General features: G+C 32.7%; 2 protein-coding genes and 2 non-coding genes across 7 annotated transcripts in view; 2 read left to right on the forward strand and 2 right to left on the reverse strand.

Annotated features, from left to right (window-relative positions):
* The window catches only part of pla2r1 (phospholipase A2 receptor 1), a 105,754-nt gene extending 100,795 nt beyond the window's left edge, over window positions 1-4,959 (forward strand). For all 4 annotated transcript variants that reach the window (XM_061887315.1, XM_061887312.1, XM_061887314.1 and 1 more), the window contains 2 exons: window positions 3,040-3,075; window positions 4,463-4,959. In XM_061887315.1, coding sequence (XP_061743299.1) covers window positions 3,040-3,075; window positions 4,463-4,677 — 251 coding nt within the window. In that variant the 3' untranslated portion in view covers window positions 4,678-4,959. The remainder of the gene's footprint in view (window positions 1-3,039; window positions 3,076-4,462) is intronic.
* trnaf-gaa (transfer RNA phenylalanine (anticodon GAA)) lies at window positions 4,709-4,781 on the reverse strand. The gene has a single exon. It is a non-coding gene; the product is annotated as a tRNA-Phe (tRNA).
* Window positions 4,960-7,599: 2,640 nt separating the features above from the next.
* trnaf-gaa (transfer RNA phenylalanine (anticodon GAA)) lies at window positions 7,600-7,672 on the reverse strand. Its single transcript has one exon. It is a non-coding gene; the product is annotated as a tRNA-Phe (tRNA).
* A 10,255-nt stretch (window positions 7,673-17,927) lies between these two features.
* ly75 (lymphocyte antigen 75) overlaps window positions 17,928-20,000 on the forward strand; it is an 88,713-nt gene continuing 86,640 nt past the window's right edge. The window contains exon 1 of the mRNA XM_061887352.1: window positions 17,928-18,106. Coding sequence (XP_061743336.1) covers window positions 18,034-18,106 — 73 coding nt within the window. The 5' untranslated portion in view covers window positions 17,928-18,033. The remainder of the gene's footprint in view (window positions 18,107-20,000) is intronic.

The raw sequence follows: 20,000 nt of genomic DNA on the forward strand, positions 1-20,000 counted from the left end.
TGTGTGTGTGTGTCAAATATGGTGAGTTTTGAAGCATGTTAAGGGGGTCAAGTTACAGCTCGAAGAGGCGGCGGAATAATAAAGAATAATAAAACCTTAGAAATACAATAAGGTCCTCTGTCCCAAAGGGACATTCCGTCACTAACTATAATTTGCGCTGTATCGGCAATGAACCTTAACATAAAACGCTCCAACAGGAGGAAGAAAACAATGACTATAAAAATATCTACTCTTAACTTTATCTAATAAAGCTAAACAAAAAAATCACTCACGAATTTTGAGGAAGAAAAGATTAGTAGAAAAATAAAAACTCACCACTTTGGTTGAACAAGGGCTAAATAACAACATTCACACTGAGGAGGAGAAAAAGTTCAACTCAAAATTACAGCGTGGGAATTCAGGATCCAAGGAAGTCGACGTGGGACGAGGCAAGGCATGGACGTAAACATGGAAGCAAGACAGGCACGAAAGCTCAAGACAATCTGGCACAGAACAAGGGGAGGCATGGGCTTATATGGAACATGAGGGTAATGGGGAACAGGTGGAAACAATCAAGGGTCAGGGAGGATGTCAGACTGGTGACACAAGAGGAAGGGCCCGTGATCTGAAACAAGAGGAGTTGCTTTTCAAAATAAAACATGCAAATCACAAGACAGAAAAAACCAAGACAGTACATCCCTCACCGCCGTATCACAGACGTAGTGCTAATATACATACATTCCAAATTAATTAATCATAAATAATAATATTATTTACATACCGTATTTCCTTGAATTGCCGCGGGGTAAATAGTATGCGCCTGCCTTGAATTACTGCCGGGTCAACCTCGCTTCACAAAATAATTAGCGCATGCTTAGTATTACCGCCGGGTCAAACTCGTAACGTCACGAGTGACACTTCCCCTGTCATCATTTTCAAAATGGAGGAGGCTGATTTCAATAATTTGAAATCGCATAAAGGGAAGAAGATTAAGAGCTATTCAGTAGGCTTTAAGGTCCAAGCTTACATCACACTCAAATTTTTACTGCATGCCTTTGGTAAGTGCCGGAGTGAGACGAGGTTTTAAAATAATTAGCGCATGCTTACTTTTACCGCATGCCTTTGGTAAGCGCAGGAGTGAGAAGAGGTTTTAAAATAATTAGCGCATGCTAACTTTTACCGCATGCCTTTGGTAAGTGCAGGAGTGAGAAGAGGTTTTAAATTAATTAGCATCTCGGCGGCAATTCAAAGAACTACATTGTATGTGTATCTATATATATGTATATAGATATATATAATCACAGAATGTCTTTATTGTCGCAAATATTGTTAGTGTGCAAGAAACATATGTTTATTATTGTAATTTAGTCCTTAAATAAAATAGTGAACATAGTAGACGACTTGTCTTTTAGTAAGTAAACAAACAAAGACTCCTATTTAGTCTGCAGTAACATATTGTGTCATTTATACACCTATTATTTTCTACACATTATGAGGGACAAACTGTAAAAATTGATTATTGATCTCCTCATCATTTACTGTTAATATATGCTTACTTTCTGTTTGAACATGTTCTATCTACACTAAGTTTGTTTTACAGTTGTTGTTCTGTACTTGTTGACGTGAATGTTGTGAGGAACACTTGGAAGATGGATAGCAGGTTCATAAAATCAAAAGTTGTTCAATAATATTGGAAATAAGTAATTCTGAAGAAAATGCTGCAAATGTCAGCCTTGTTTGGCCTCAGGAGGCCCAGAAACATGACCAAAACCTGTACTCCTGATGTGTTCTCTACACGTGTTCTTCTGATGTGTTCTCTTGATGTGTTCTCCTGATGTGTTGTCTTCACGTGTTCTTCTGATGTTTTCTCTTGATGTGTTCTCTTCACGTGTTCTCTTGATGTGTTCTCTTCACGTGTTCTCCTGATGTGTTCTCCTGATGTGTTCTCTTCACGTGTTCTTCTGATGTGTTCTTTTGATGTGTTCTCTTCACGTGTTCTTCTGATGTGTTCTCTTGGTGTGTTCTCTTGACGTGTTCTTCTGATGTGTTCTCTTCACGTGTTCTTCTGATGTGTTCTCTTGATGTGTTCTCTTGATGTGTTCTCCTGATGTGTTCTCTTCACGTGTTCTCCTGATGTGTTCTCTTGATGTGTTCTCCTGATGTGTTCTCTTCACGTGTTCTTCTGATGTGTTCTCTTCACGTGTTCTCCTGATGTGTTCTCTTCACGTGTTCTTCTGATGTGTTCTCTTGATGTGTTCTCCTGATGTGTTCTCTTCACGTGTTCTTCTGATGTGTTCTCTTGATGTGTTCTCTTCACGTGTTCTCCTGATGTGTTCTCTTTATGTGTTCTCCTGATGTGTTCTCTTCACTTGTTCTTCTGATGTGTTCTTTTGATGTGTTCTCCTGATGTGTTCTCTTCACGTGTTCTTCTGATGTGTTCTCTTTATGTGTTCTCTTGACGTGTTCTTCTGATGTGTTCTTTTGATGTGTTCTCTTCACGTGTTCTCTTGATGTGTTCTCTTGATGTGTTCTCCTGATGTGTTCTCTTCACGTGTTCTTCTGATGTGTTCTCTTGATGTGTTCTCTTCACGTGTTATTCTGATGTGTTCTCTTCACATGTTCTGCTGATGTCTTCTCCAGATGTGTTCTCCTGATGTGTTCTCTTCACGTGTTCTCTTGATGTGTTCTGTTCATGTGTTATTCTGATGTCTTCTCTTGTGTTCTCTTCACGTGTTCTCCTAATGTGTTCTCTTGATGTGTTCTCTTGATGTGTTCTCTTGATGTGTTCTCCTGATGTGTTCTCCAGATGTGTTCTCCAGATGTGTTCTCCAGATGTGTTTTCTTGATGTGTTCTCCTGATGTGTTCTCTTGATGTGCTCTCCAGATGTGCTCTCCAGATGTGTTCTCTTGATGTGTTCTCTTGATGTGTTCTCCTCAGTGCTCGATGATGCAAAGTGTAAATACTGCTGACACGTGGAATGGAACCCTGGTTGTGTTCTCTGTGTGTGTGAAGACCAACAACAAGAGAAGTGATTGAATGAATGTTGTGTTCTCTTGCAGATGGAACCTCAGAGGTGGAGGTGGAACCGTTCAATGGTAAAGTTACAACACACAAAGAATAATTATGATTGAAGGCACCTCTCACAGGAAACATGTCTACAGTGGATGGACATATCCATCGAAATATCCATAGTATCAATCTAAATATCCATTGTATCGGTCTATATATCCATAGTGTTGATCTAAATATCCATAGTATCGAACGAAATATCCATAGTATCGATCGAAATATCCATAATATCGAAGTAAATATCCATAGTATCGATCTAAATATCCATAGTATTGATCGAAATATCCATAGTATTGATCTAAATACCCATGTATCGATCTAAATATCCATAGTATCGGTCTAAATATCCATAGTATTGATCTAAATATCCATAGCATTGATCTAAATATCCATAGTATCGATCTAAATATCCATAGTATCAATCTAAATAGCCATAGTATTGATGTAAATCTCTATAGTATCGATGTTAATATCCATAGTATCGATATAAATAGTCATAGTATCGATCTAAATATACAAAGTATCGATCTAATTATCCATAGTATCGATGTAAATATCCATAGTATCGATGTAAATATCCATAGTATCGATGTAGATAGCCATAGCATCGATGTAAATATCCATAGTATCGATGTAAATATCCATAGTATCAATGTAAATTTCCATATTATCGAACTAAATATCCATCATATCGATCTAAATATCCACAGTATTGATCTAAATATCCATAGTATCGTTATAAAATCCATAGTATTGATGTAAATATCCACATTATCAATGTTAATATTCATAGTATTGATCTAAATAGCCATGGTATCGATCTAAATATCCATAATATCGATCTAAATATCCATAGTATCGATCTAAATAGCCATAGTATCGATGTAAATATCCATAGTATCGATCTAAATAGTCATAGTATCGATCTAAATATACAAAGTATCGATCTAATTATCCATACTATCGATGTAAATATCCATAGCATCGATATAAATATCCATAGTATCGATGTAAATATCCATAGTATCGATACCAAGGGGGTATATCCTCTCCCCTCCCCGCTCTACTGACTATAGAAATCTGTAATATTTATGTTGGTGTTTTATTTTCCTTCTAAAATGTACACTTATTTACAAACAATTCTGCGTAGCAGAACAGAATAAAACCTTTTTATTGAAATAATGTTCCTGTTGTTTTTAGTTGTAAAAACTTTGTCATTTGCAAGACCTACTCTTCCTGTGTTGTCATAATCAAAGGTGTCCGCATGATCTGATGTACTGTATCGTGCTTCCCGTCATGAATAATTGTGACCACCAGGTGTCACCCCGCCATCTTGCCAATATTCAGTACATAATAGTTGTTATTTACGTGTGAATGAAGAAGTTGTAAGCTAAACTAAAGTTTGTCTTCCAGGACTGCATCACGGCGTCATCCTCGCCGCCGTGCTGGTGGCGCTGCTGATCTTCGCCCTGCTGGCGGGGGTCGCCTGCATGGCCTACAGGAGGAACGCCACACATTTGCGGGGCCTCCCTGCGCTGAGCGGCGCGTACTACAGACAAGGTGGACCCCAGGCCGCAGAGTCGGACGGTAACGTGCTGATCACGGAGCTGGAAGATCACTCGGGATAGTTTGGCGCCGTCACAAAAGGTACCGCCGTGCTGCCGAAACCCGGGATCGAACCAGGGACATTTAGATCTTCAGTCTAACGCCCTCCCAGCTGAGCTATTTGGGCACACCTGGCAACCGCTTGATGGCATAAATGTGAGGGAGGAGTCACACTTGAGGCGTGTACTTGTAATATTTTGTCTTCTGTAAATACATGTTTTATACTTGGTCTACTTTGACATCAAACTATCAGCCAGTCTTTCAATAAATGTGTGCTGGCCCAACTAAAAGAGGCTATTTCATAATGCAAGGCTTTTATTTTGAAACACCGACTTCTGCTCTTGCAACACAACACTTATTGTGTGGGAGTTCAAAGGTCAAATGATCAAAGTGTATTATTGATCCTCACTGAAATAGACAATCTTTGATTGTTTGAATGATTCACAGACATCTTGAAGGAAGAACAATGCTCTTTTGTCCTCAACGTCTTTACCACATTTTGGTAGATTTGCATCAAAGGTAGTTGACTTGAGCAAACAGGAAGTCACCTCAGCAGAACCACAACAAGGAAATGAAAGTGAAATGATTTAACAGCACACTTATTTCTTCTCAAATCATTCAAGTCTAAAATATATTGTAAATAATATGGAGGTCCAATGGGACATCAATTAATACATTTTTAAACAATTATCTAAATGACATCATTAAAATACAAGTATGTGTCATTAATTCAATGTCAAATTATACTTATTTATTTCACTGAAAACGTTTAATTATTTTACGATTTTAATAAATATTTCATGTTTTAATGAAATATGTCAGGAATGAATAATAATAATAATAATAATAATAGTCATTTGATTTCAGACCCAGGGAATCCATATCACAGAAGAAAAAACATACAACCATAAAATACAATTAAAAGAAAAACAATCAGAAATACAATAAAGAATAACTTGTACAAAAAACAAACACTCCACACTTAATTAATAATTATCGTGAAATAATAAATTATTTTACTATTTAATTATTTATTTAATGGTCCTGCTTATGGAGGATCATGAAATAATTCATAATTAATATATAAAATAATTAAATATTGAAATAAACAATGCAGTCGTGGAATAAATAATTAAATGAATATTAAAATTGTTATTTTTCTCGTCAAATAAATATAGGTTGACATTTAAATAATAACACATTTAAAAGGACATTTATTGATTTCATTCAAATTTTTATTATTTAATGACCAGCAGTGCATTTGTCTTTATTTATTATATTTTGTGTTAGTTAATGTAAATAAATAAAAAAATTCACTGTGTAATAATAAATTATGTAACAACTAATATATGAAATAATTACATTTTGAAAAAAACAATGCGGTCGTGGAATAATTACTTAAATTAATATTGAATTAGTTTTTTTTTGAGCCAAATAAATATAATTTGACATTCAAATAAATAATGACACATTTAGAAGGACATTTATTTATTCAATTCATTTCTATTTTTATTTTATTACCAGCAGTAAATATATATTTATTTATTATTTTTCGTCATATTAAATGTGAAAAAAATATATATATTCATTTCACTGTGTAATAATTAAATTGTGTAACTATTAATGTATGAAATAATTAAACTGTGAAATAAACAATGCGGTTGTGGAATAATTATTCAAATTAATATTAAAATAGTTATTTTTGGAGCCAAATAAATATGATTCGACATTCAAATAATGAATGACACATTTAAAAGGACATTTATAGATTTCGTTCCAATTGTAATTATTTAATGACCAGCAGTAAAAATGTATTTATTTATTAAATTCTGTTTTATTTGATCCACTGTAAAATTGTGCCTATTTTCTTCTTTGTATTCGTTTATTTAATTAGAAGCAAGATTTTAAATGGAGCCCCCTCTATCCTCATGGCAACATTATTTTACTCTTTTTTTAATTTATTTATGCCAAACAATATTTCTACTTTTTAAATCAATGTGAAATTTAATTTGGTGCATGTTTTCTACTACAACAAAAAAATGAATAGTTGTTTTGTTGTACAAAATGTCATATTTAGCATGACTTTAGGAGACTTCCTGACACAGGTCCAACCTGAGACCAAAGGACGTATGTGTGCTCAACAAGACCTGCACTACCGTCCTGCACCACCAGGGGAAAACACCATTTTCAGGAAAGTTTGCTTTTATACTTTTTTTTTTACCAGTGACTGGGCAGGGAGGGGCTTGGAATAAGTATGTGGTAAAATGTCATTCACTCATTCATTCATTGACATTTTACATGCATTTCTTCCTGCAAGATGGCCCTCACACATTTGTATGACATTTGACCACCAACTTATTCCCAGCCCATTCCTGCTCTGCAGCTGAAATTAATGTTGTTACATTTTGTCACAAAAATGAATAAATGATATAAAAATATTGCTATTAGTACAAAACACGTATCAAATTACGTTCAAGTTTGATTAAAAATGTATAGAAATTGTTTTGCAAAAATAAAAAAATGTTGCTTAGGGCCCCATTTTAGTGAGGAGTGGCCCCACATCTTATTAAATAAGTAAATAAAAGTAGGCACAATTTTATGGTGAATCAAATGGGACAGAATGTTATAAATAAATATTTAAATAATTACTTAAATGTGTCATTAATGTTTTATTAAATGTGTCATGAATTTAATATAAATTATATTAATTTGTTTAATGTTCATCCCACAATTTAACTATTTCATATTTTAATGAATTGATGATTTAAATATGTAGATAAAAGCCTGGATGGCCTACAGGAGAAACCGCACACATTTGCGGGGCCTCCCTGCACTGAGTGGCGCGAATTACAGACAAAGTGGACCCCAGGCGGCAGAGTCGGACGGTAACGTGCTGGAAGATCACTCGGGATAGTTTGGCGCCGTCACAAAAGGTACCGCTCTGCTGCCGAAACCCGGGATCAAACCAGGGACATTTAGATCTTCAGTCTAACGCTCTCCCAGCTGAGCTATTTGGGCACACCTGGCAAGCACTTGATGGCAAAAATGTGAGGGAGGAGTCACACTTGAGGCGTGTACTTGTAATATTTTGTCTTCTGTAAATACATGTTTTATACTTGGTCTACTTTGACATCAAACTATCAGCCAGTCTTTCAATAAATGTGTGCTGGCCCAACTAAAAGAGGCTATTTCATAATGCAAGGCTTTTATTTTGAAACACTGACTTCTGCTCTTGCAACACAAAACTTATTGTGTGGGAGTTCAAAGGTCAAATGATCAAAGTTTTATTGATCCTCACTGAAATAGACAATCTTTGATTATTTGAATGATTCACAGACATCTTGAAGGAAGAAAAATGCTCTTCTGTCCTCAACGTGTTCACCACATTTTTGGTAGATTTGCATCAAAGGTAGTTGACTTGAGAAAACAGGAAGTCACCTCAGCAGAACCACAACAAGGAAATGAAAGTGAAATGATTTAACAGCACACTTATTTCTTCTCAAATCATTCAAGTCTAAAATATATTGTAAATAATATGGAGGTCCAATGGGACATCAATTAATACATTTTTAAACAATTACCTAAATGACATCATTAAAATACAAGTATGTGTCATTAATTCAATGTCAAATTATACTTATTTATTTCACTGAAAACATTTAATTATTTCACCATTTTAAAAAATATTTCATGTTTTAATGAAATATGTAATGAATGAATAATAATAATAATAATAGTCATTTGATTTCAGACCCAGGGGAATCCATATCACAGAAGAAAAAACATACAACCATAAAATACAATTAAAAGAAAAACAATCAGAAATACAATAAAGAATAACTTGTATAAACAAAAAAACACTCCACACTTAATTAATTAATCAATAAATTATTTCACTATTTAATTATTTATTTAATGGTCCTGCTTATGGAGGATCATGAAATAATTCATAATTAATATATAAAATAATTAAATACTGAAATAAACAATGCGGTCGTGGAATAAATAACTAAATGAATATTAAAATTGTTATTTTTCTTGTTAAATAAATATAGTTTGACATTTAAATAATTAATGACACATTTAAAAGGACATTTATTGATTGAATTCAATGTTTTATTATTTAATGACCAGCAGTAATTTTTTCTTTATTGTATTTTGTCATAGTTGATGTAAATTTTAAAAAAAAATTATTTCACTGTGTAATAATTAAATTATGTAACAACTAATATAAGAAATAATTAAATTGTGAAAAAAAACAATGCGGTCGTGGAATAATTATTTAAATGAATATTAAAATTGTTATTTTTTGAGCCAAATAAATATAATTTGACTTTCAAATAATTAATGACACATTTAGAAGGACATTTATTTATTCAATTCATTTTTATTTTTATTTTATGACCAGCAGTAAATATATATTTATTTATAATTTCTTGTCGTATTTGATGTAAAAAAAAAATATATGTATTTATTTCACTGTGTAATAATTAAATTGTGTAACAATTAATATATGAAATAAGTAAACTGTGAAATAAACAATGCGGTTGTGGAATAATTATTTAAATGAATATTAAAATAGTTATTTTTCGAGCCAAATAAATATAATTTGACATTCAAATAATTAATGACACATTTAAAAGGACATTTATTGATTTCATTCCAATTTTAATTATTTAATGACCAGCAGTAAAAATGTATTTATTTATTAAATTGTGTCTTATTTGAGCCACTGTAAAATTGTGCCTATTTACTTATTTGTATTTAATTATTTAATTAAAAGCAACATTTTAAATGGAGCCCCCTCCATTCCCATGGCAACATTATTTTACTCTTTTTTTAATTTATTTATGCCAAACAATATTTCTACTTTTTAAATCAATGTGAAATTTAATTTGGTGCATGTTTTCTACTACAACAAAAAAATGAATAGTTGTTTTGTTGTACAAAATGTCATATTTAGCATGACTTTAGGAGACTTCCTGACACAGGTCCAACCTGAGACCAAAGGCCGTATGTGTGCCCAACAAGACCTGCACTACCGTCCTGCACCACCAGGGGAAAACACCATTTTCAGGAAAGTTTGCTTTTATACTTTTTTTTTTACCAGTGACTGGGCAGGGAGGGGCTTGGAATAAGTATGTGGTAAAATGTCATTCACTCATTCATTCATTGACATTTTACATGCATTTCTTCCTGCAAGATGGCCCTCACACATTTGTATGACATTTGACCACCAACTTATTCCCAGCCCATTCCTGCTCTGCAGCTGAAATTAATGTTGTTACATTTTGTCACAAAAATGAATAAATGATATAACAATATTGCTATTAGTACAAAACACGTATCAAATTACGTTCAAGTTTGATTAAAAATGTATAGAAATTGTTTTGCAAAAATAAAAAAATGTTGCTTAGGGCCCCCTTTTAGCGAGGAGTGGCCCCACATCTTATTAAATAAGTAAATAAAAGTAGGCACAATTTTATGGTGAATCAAATGGGACAGAATGTTATAAATAAATATTTAAATAATTACTTAAATGTGTCATTAATGTTTTATTAAATGTGTCATGAATTTAATAGAAATTATATAAATTTGTTTAATGTTCATCTCACAATTTAACTATTTCATATTTTAATGAATTGTTGATATAAATATGTAGATAAAAGCCTGGATGGCCTACAGGACAAACCGCACACATTTGCGGGGCCTCCCTGCACTGAGCGGCGCGTACTACAGACAAGGTGGACCCCAGGCGGCAGAGTCGGACGGTAACGTGCTGGAAGATCACTCGGGATAGTTTGGCGCCGTCACAAAAGGTACCGATCTGCTGTCGAAACCCGGGATCAAACCAGGGACATTTAGATCTTCAGTCTAACGCTCTCCCAAATGTGCTATTTGGGCACACCTGGCAAGCACTTGATTGCAAAAATGTGAGGGAGGAGTCACACTTGAGGCGTGTACTTGTAATATTTTGTCTTCTGTAAATACATGTTTTATACTTGGTCTACTTTGACATCAAACTATCAGCCAGTCTTTCAATAAATGTGTGCTGGCCCAACTAAAAGAGGCTATTTCATAATGCAAGGCTTTTATTTTGAAACACTGACTTCTGCTCTTGCAACACAACACTTATTGTGTGGGAGTTCAAAGGTCAAATGATCAAAGTTTATTATTGATCCTCACTGAAATAGACAATCTTTGATTGTTTGAATGATTCACAGACATCTTGAAGGAAGAAAAATGCTCTTCTGTCCTCAACGTGTTCACCACATTTTTGGTAGATTTGCATCAAAGGTAGTTGACTTGAGCAAACAGGAAGTCACCTCAGCAGAACCACAACAAGGAAATGAAAGTGAAATGATTTAACAGCACACTTATTTCTTCTCAAATCATTCAAGTCTAAAATATATTGTAAATAATATGGAGGTCCAATGGGACATCAATTATCCATCCATCCATCCATTTTCTACCGCTTATTCCCTTTCGGGGTCGCGGTGGGCGCTGGCGCCTATCTCAGCTACAATCGGGCGGAAGGCGGGGTACACCCTGGACAAGTCGCCACTTCATCGCAGGGACATCAATTAATACATTTTTAAACAATTACCTAAATGACATTAAAATACAAGCATGTGTCATTAATTGAATGTCAAATTATACTTATTTATTTCACTGAAAACGTTTAATTATTTCACGATTTTAATAAATATTTCATGTTTTAATGAAATATGTCAGGAATGAATAATAATAATAATAGTCATTTGATTTCAGACCCAGGGAATCCATATCACAGAAGAAAAAACATACAACCATAAAATACAATTAAAAGAAAAACAATCAGTAATACAATAAAGAATAACTTGTACAAACAAACAAACATTCCACACTTAATTAATTAATCAATAAATTATTTCACTATTTAATTATTTATTTAATGGTCCTGCTAATGGAGGATTATGAAATAATTCATAATTAATATATAAAATAATTAAATATTGAAATAAACAATGCAATCGTGGAATAAATAATTAAATGAATATTAAAATGTGTTATTTTTCTTGTCAAATAAATATAGTTTGACATTTAAATAATTAATGACACATTTAAAAGGACTATTTTTATTATTTAATGACCAACAGTACATTTGTCTTTATTATATTTTGTCTTAGTTAATGTAAATTAAAAAAAAAAAAAAAAAATTCACTGTGTAATAATAAATTATGTAACAACTAATATATGAAATAATTAAATTGTGAAAAAAACAATGTGGTCGTGGAATAATTACTTAAATGAATATTGAATTGGTTATTTTTTGAGCCAAATAAATATAATTTAACTTTCAAATAATTAATGGCACATTTAGAAGGACATTTATTTATTCAATTCATTTTTATTTTTATTTTATGACCAGCAGTAAATATATATTTATTTATAATTTTTTGTTGTATTTGATGTAAAAAAAATATATATGTATTTATTTCACTGTGTAATAATTAAATTGTGTAACAATTAATATATGAAATAAGTAAACTGTGAAATAAATCAATCAATCAATCAATCAATGTTTACTTATATAGCCCTAAATCACTAGTGTCTCAAAGGGCTGCACAAACCACTACGACATCCTCGGTAGGCCCACATAAGGGCAAGGAAAACTCAAATAAACTCAAATAAACAATGCGGTTGTGGAATAATTATTTAAATGAATATTAAAATAGTTATTTTTCGAGCCAAATAAATATAATTTGACATTCAAATAATTAATGACACATTTAAAAGGACATTTATTGATTTCATTCCAATTTTAATTATTTAATGACCAGCAGTAAAAATGTATTTATTTATTAAATTGTGTCTTATTTGATCCACTGTAAAATTGTGCCTATTTACTTATTTGTATTTATTTATTTAATTAAAAGCAACATTTTAAATGGAGACCCCTCCATTCCCATGGCAACATTATTTTACTCTTTTTTTATTATTTATTTATGCTAAACAATATTTCTACTTTTTAAATCAATGTGGAATTTAATTTGGTGCATGTTTTCTACTACAACAAAAAAAATGAATTGTTGTTTTGTTGTACAAAATGTCATATTTAGCATGACTTTAGGAGACTTCCTGACCCAGGTCCAACCTGAGACCAAAGGCCGTATGTGTGCCCAACAAGACCTGCACTACCGTCCTGCACCACCAGGGGAAAACACCATTTTCAGGAAAGTTTGCTTTTATACTTTTTTTTACCAGTGACTGGGCAGGGAGGGGCTTGGAATAAGTATGTGGTAAAAAGTCATTCATTCATTGACATTTTATATGCATTTTTTCCTGCAAGATGGCCGTCACACATTTTTGTATGACATTTGACCACTAACTTATTCCCAGCCCATTCCTGCTCTGCAGCTGAAATTAATGTTGTTATATTTTGTCACATTTTGGAACGCCTCGGGATTCCCCGGGAAGAGCTGGATGTAGTGGCTGGGGTGAGTAAAGTCTGGGCTTCCCTGCTTAGGCTGCTGCCCCCGCGACCCTACCTCAGATAAGCGGAAAAAGATGGATGGACATTTTGTCACAAAAATTAATAAATGATGTAATAACATTGTTATTAGTACAAAACATATATCAAATTAAGTTCAAGAAAGACAAAAAAATGTATAGAAATTGTTTTGAAAAAATGTTGCTTAGGCCCCCATTTTAGCGAGGAGTGGCCCCACATCTTATTAAATAAGTAAACAAAAGTAGGCAAAATTTTATGGTGAATCAAATGGGACAGAATCTTATAAATAAAAAAAATAATTACTTAAATGTGTCATTAAGTAAACTTGGGATAGTTTGGCTCCGTCACAAAATGTAACGACCTGGCTGCCGAAACCTGGGATCGAACCAGGGACCTTTAGATCTTCTGTCTAACATGTACTTGTAATATTTTGTCAGTATTACTTCTGTAAATACATGTTTTATACTTGGTCTACTTTGACATCAAACTGTCAGCCAGTGTTTCAATAAATGTGTGCTGGCCCAACTAAAAGAAGCAAATTTATAATGCAAGGCTTTTATTTTGAAAGGGTGACTTCTGCTCTTGCAACACAACACTTGTTGTGTGGGAGTTCAAAGGTCAAATGATCAAAGTGTGTAATTGATCTTAACTGAAGGCAGCAAGAAGTCCATCCATCCATTTTCTACCGCTTTTCCCTTTCGTTGGGTGCTGGAGCCTATCTCAGCTGCATTCGGGCGGAAGGCGGTTTACACCCTGGACAAGTCCCCAGCAAGAAGTGATGGTGGAAAATAACCAATCTTTGAAATGATTTAGCAGCCACCAAATTGTTCTAAAATCATTAAAATCACAAATATATTTTAAAAATTATGGAGCGGCCAATTTATTTAATTAATAATTTATTCAACAATCAAATTTTGTTTATCCAACAATTGAAATATTTTGTATTTTCATGAATTGTTTATTTAAACATGTAAAATTATTTGTATTAATTTTGCAAAAAATATCATTTTACTATTTATTTAATTATTAATTGTTTCAACAATCAAAATGTTTATCTCACAGTTGACCCCCGAACGGGACAAGCGGTAGGAAATGGATGGATGGATTCACTTATTTCATATTTTAATGAATTGTTAATTTGAATATGTTAGTTGTATTTATTTGACAAAAAAAAAATCGTTTTAATATTGTTTTAATTACCAATTCATTCAACAGTCGACTTGTTTATCTCACAATTTAGTTATTTAATATTTTAATGAATTGTTAATTTGAATATGCAAAATTAGTTGTATTTATTTCACAAAAAAAATCATTTTAATATTATTTTAATTACTAATTCATTCAACAGTCGACTTGTTTATCTCACAATTTAGTTATTTAATATTTTAATGAACTGTTCATTTGAATATGTAAAAATAAAACTTTTACAAAAAATATCATTTTAATATATATTTAATGACTAATTTACTCAACAATCGACTTGTTTATCTCACAATTTACTTATTTCATATCTTATTGAATTGTTAAATTTAAATATTTAAAATTATTGTTATTTATTCCATAAAAATATGACAATATTTATTGAATTACTAATTTATTCAAACATCGAATTCTTCATCTCACAATTTAGTTGTTTCATATTTTGATGAATTCTTGATTCAAATATTTAAAAAATTAGATACATTTGATGAAAAATATAAATTTTCAATCAATCAATTAATAAGTGATGATTTATATAACCCTAAATCACAAGTGTCTCAAAGGGCTGCACAAACCACTACGACATCCTCGGAAGAACCCACATAAGGGCAAGGAAAACTCACACCCAGTAAGACGTCGGTGACAATGATGACTATGAGAAACCTTGGAGAGGACCGCATATGTGGGTAACCCCCCCCCCCCCCCCTCCTCTCTATTAATTACCAATTTATTCAACAATAGAATTGTTGATCTCACAATTTAATTATTTACTATTTTAATGAATTGTTGATTTAAATATGTAAAAATTATATATATATATTTGACAAAAAATATAATTTTATTAATCAGAATCAGAAAAGTTTTTATTGCCATTGTTTGAGAATGGGTTCACAAACTAGGAATTGTACTTGGTGCAACATAAAGCACATATAACACAGAAAAGTGAAGTGAATTACAATTTAGGGCTATACAAATGAACATTGATTTATTGATTGATATTTATATAGTGCTTTTCTCTAGTGACTCAAAGCGATTTTAAATAGTGAAAGCCAATATGTAAATTACATTTAAACCCGTGCAGGTGTCACTGGGGGCAGGTGGGTAGAGTGTCTTGCCCAAGGACACAACAGCAGCGACTTGGATGGTCGGAAGCAGGGATCGAACCTGGAACTCTCAAATTGCTGGCATGACAACTCTACCAAACGAGCTCTACCACCCCTATACAGTAACTAATTATTACTACTAATTATTCTGTGATTTATTTCATGATCCTCCATACACTGGATCATGAAATAAATAACCGATTAAATTGTCAAATAATTGAAAAATGTTTTTAATGATGTAATAGCAAAGTGTTTTTTCTCTGAATTAATTGTCTTTTGACAATTTAATCTGTTATTTATTTATTAAATTGTCAAATAATTAAAATTGTAATAGAAAAGTGTTTTTTCCTCCCGATTAATTGTGTTTCGACAATTTAATCTGTTATTTATTCAATCGTCAAATAATTCCATCCATCCATTTACTACCGCTTATTCCCTTTCGGAGTCGTGGGGGGCGCTGGCACCTATCTCAGCTAAATATTTTTTTAAATGTAATAGCAAAGTTTTTTTTTTTTCTCCATATGAATTGTCTTTTGACAATTTAATCCGTTGTTTATTTATTTATTAAATTGTCAAAAAATTTAAAATGTTTTCAAAATGTAATAGCAAAATGTTTTTTTTTCTTAATTAATTGTGTTTTATTGTTAACTTCCAGTATTACGTTTTTGCTGGACAATGCGAGTCTCTACTGGATGTTGTCATTATTGCCACTCTACCAACCGACCTATATCGCCCATATTCAATAAATACTATATAGTAGTTATTGAATTATTTTGTGATTTATTTCATGATCCGGCGTATGGAGGATCATGAAATAAATCACAAAATAATTTAAATAAAATATTTATTGAATATGGGCGATATAGGTCGGTTGGTAGAGTGGCAATAATGACAACATCCGGTAGAGACTTGCATTGTCGAGCAAAAACGTAATACTGAAAGTTAACAATAAAACACAATTAATTTGGAAAGAAAAAACACTTTGCTGTTACATTTTTAAAAATATTTTTAATTATTTGACAATTTAATATGTTATTTATTTATTTATTCAATTGTCAAATAATTAAAAATGTTTTGAAAAATGTAATAGCAAAGTGTTTTTTCTCCAAATTAATTGTGTTTTGACATTTTAATATGTTATTTATTTATTAATTAAATTGTCAAATAATGAAAAATATTTATAAAAATGTATTAACAAAGTGTTTTTTCTCCAAATTAATTGTGTTTTGAAAATTAAATCTGTTATTTATTTATTTATTTATTTATTTATTTTGTAAATTGTCAAATAATTAAAAATGTTTGCAAAAATGTAATAGCAAAGTGTTTTTTTTCTCCAAATTTATTGTGTTTTGACAATTTAATCTGTTATTTATTTATTAAATTTTCAAATAATTAAACATGTTTTTAAAAGTGTAATAAAGTGTTTTTTTCTCAGAATTAATTGTGTTTTGACAATTTAATCAGTTATTTTTTTAGTAAATTGTCAAATAATTAAAAATGTTTTTAAAAATGTAATAAAGTGTTTTTTTCTCCAAATTGATTGTGTTTTGACAATTCAATCTGTTATTTATTTATTTATTAAATTGTAAAATAATTAAAAATGTTTTTAAAAATGAAATAGCAAAGTATTCTTTTCTCCGAATTGTGTTTTGAAAATTGAATCTGTTATTTATTTATTTAGTAAATTGTCAAATAATTAAAAATGTTTTTAAAAATGTAATAACAAAGTGTTTTTTTCTCCGAATTAATTGTGTTTTGACAATTCAATCTGTTATTTGTTTGTTTATTTATTTATTTATTAAATTGTCAAATAATTAAAAATGTTTTCAAAAATGTAATAGCAAAGTGTTTTTTTTCTCCGAATTAATTGTGTTTGGACAATTTAATCTGTTATTTTTTTAGTTATTTAATAAATTGTCAAATAATCAAAAAATGTTTTTTAAAAATGTAATAGCAAAGTGTTTTTTTCTCCGAATTAAGTGTGTTTTGACCATTTAATCTGTTATTTATGTATTTATTAAATTGTCAAATAATTAAAAAATGTTTTGAAAAATGTAATAGCAAAGTATGTTTTTCTCCAAATTAATTGTGTGTTGTTGTTTTTTTTGTTAACTTCCAGTATTACGTTTTTGCTGGAGAATGCGTGTCTCTACCGGATGTTATCACTCTACCAACCGACCTATACCGCCTTTATTCAGTGAATACTATATAGTAGTTAAAATAAATAATAATAATTGTCAAATAAAAAAAATGTAATAGCAAAGTGTTTTTTTTTCTCCGAATTAATCGTGTTGTTTTTTGTTGTTGGTATTTTCCAGTGTTACGCTCGAGAAAGCGTCTCTCCGGATGTTGCTATTATTTTGTAAGCCTCACCGGAAGTGACGTTTCTCCCAAGCCTGATTTATACGCGTTGTCTAAAACTTGACAGCAGCGAGGCGGGAGAAAGGGGGGGGAAGCGGGGGGGTGGAGTTCGCCACTCACTTCACTTTCGGTTTGCACTTAACGGGAAGAAGTCGCACTTTATTCCACAGCGCAAGTCTCCGGCCGGGCGAGAACATTTATGACTCGGACCCACTGGAAGAATGGCGACAATGTTCCTTCGGGCACTTTTGTGTGTGTTGTGGGGGACATGGAGCGTGTGCTGCTCCACTTTAGGTAAGACGTACGCCTGCCAACATTTCACTTGCCTTTCGCTTTTCTGCGTCTAAATGTCCTGTTGCTGTGTTTATTGACGGCTTTGTTTGCCGCTCCTCCAACAACAGCGGCCGAACAATAGAAGATTATGTTGACTAAGTCACTAATAATCGATGGCAGAGTGGACTTGGAGGGGCGTGGCCAGGCAACAGAAAGTGATAGTGAACAATGCAGCTATCATCTTAATGCTGTATTTCATCCTTGTTGACATGATGAATAATTCAACGTGTCCACACTTGTCCGAAAAGGAGCAGGAAGAAGTGGAGTTTATTACTCCTCCTCCACATGACTCTGCACTAATATTTCCTTCACTTCCTGTCTTGTTGATGGTTGAAAGAAACACAGGAAAGAATTAAAAGCCCTACTGAAATGAGATGTTCTTATTCAAACGGGGATAGGAGGTCGATTCGATGTGTCAAACTGGACCATTATGCGATATTGCCATATTTTTGCTGAAAGGATTTAGTAGAGAACATCGACAATAAAGTTCGCAACTTTTTGGTTGCTAATAAAAAAACCTTGCCTGTACCGGAAGTAGCAGACGATGTGCGCGTGACGTCACGGGTTATGGAGCTCCTCACATCTGAACATTGTTTACAATCATGGCCACCACCGGACCGAGAAAGCGACAATTTCCCCATTAATTTGAGCGAGAATGAAAGATTCGTGGACGAGGAAAGTTAGAGTGAAAGGCCTACTGAAAGCCACTACTACCGACCACGCAGTCTGATAGTTTATATATCAATGATGAAATATTAACATTGCAACACATGCCAATACGGCCGCTTTAGTGTACTAACTTACAATTTATATTTTCCCGCGGAGTTCCCTGTTGACGTCGCGAAATGATGACGCGTGTTTGTGACGTTATTGGTTGAGCGGACATGTTAGCCCAGTACCACTTACAGCTTGTATCGCACATAATATCACTCACAAGTAAACACCCTGGAAAACTGCTTGTATCGCACATGGCATCACACACAAGTAAACACGCTGCTTGTATCGCACATGATATCACACACAAGTAAACATATAGGACTGTTTGTATCGCACATGATATCACACACAAGTAAACATGCCCCAGGACCTCTTTTATTGCACATGATATCACACACAAGTAAACATCCCACAGGACTGCTTGTATTGCACATGATATCACACACAAGTAAATATCCAGCAGGACTGCATGTATTGCACATGATATCACACACAAGTAAACACTCTGCAGAACTGCTTGTATCGCACATGATATCACACTTGTAAACATGCTGCTTGTATTGCACATGATATCACTCAGATGTAAACATATTTTAGGACTGTTTGCATCGCACATGATATCACACACAAGTAAATATCCAGCAGGACTGCATGTATTGCACATGATATCACACACAAGTAAACACTCTGCAGAACTGCTTGTATCGCACATGATATCACACTTGTAAACATGCTGCTTGTATTGCACATGATATCACACACAAGTAAATATCCAGTAGGACTGCATGTATTGCACATGATATCACACACAAGTAAACATGCTGCTTGTATTGCATATGATATCACACACAAGTAAACACTCTGCAGAACTGCTTGTATCGCACATGATATCACACAAGTAAACATGCTGCTTGTATTGCACATGATATCACTCACATGTAAACATATTTTAGGACTGTTTGCATCACACATGATATCACACACAAGTAAATATCCAGCAGAACTGCTTGTATCCCACATGATATCACACACAAGTAAATATCCAGCAGAACAGCTTGTATCCCACATGATATCACACATTGCTTGAATTGCATGTGATATCACACCCATGTAAACATATTATAGGACTGTTTGTATC

Source organism: Nerophis ophidion, linkage group LG25, assembly GCF_033978795.1.
Source record: "Nerophis ophidion isolate RoL-2023_Sa linkage group LG25, RoL_Noph_v1.0, whole genome shotgun sequence".
Lineage (NCBI taxonomy): Eukaryota > Metazoa > Chordata > Actinopteri > Syngnathiformes > Syngnathidae > Nerophis > Nerophis ophidion.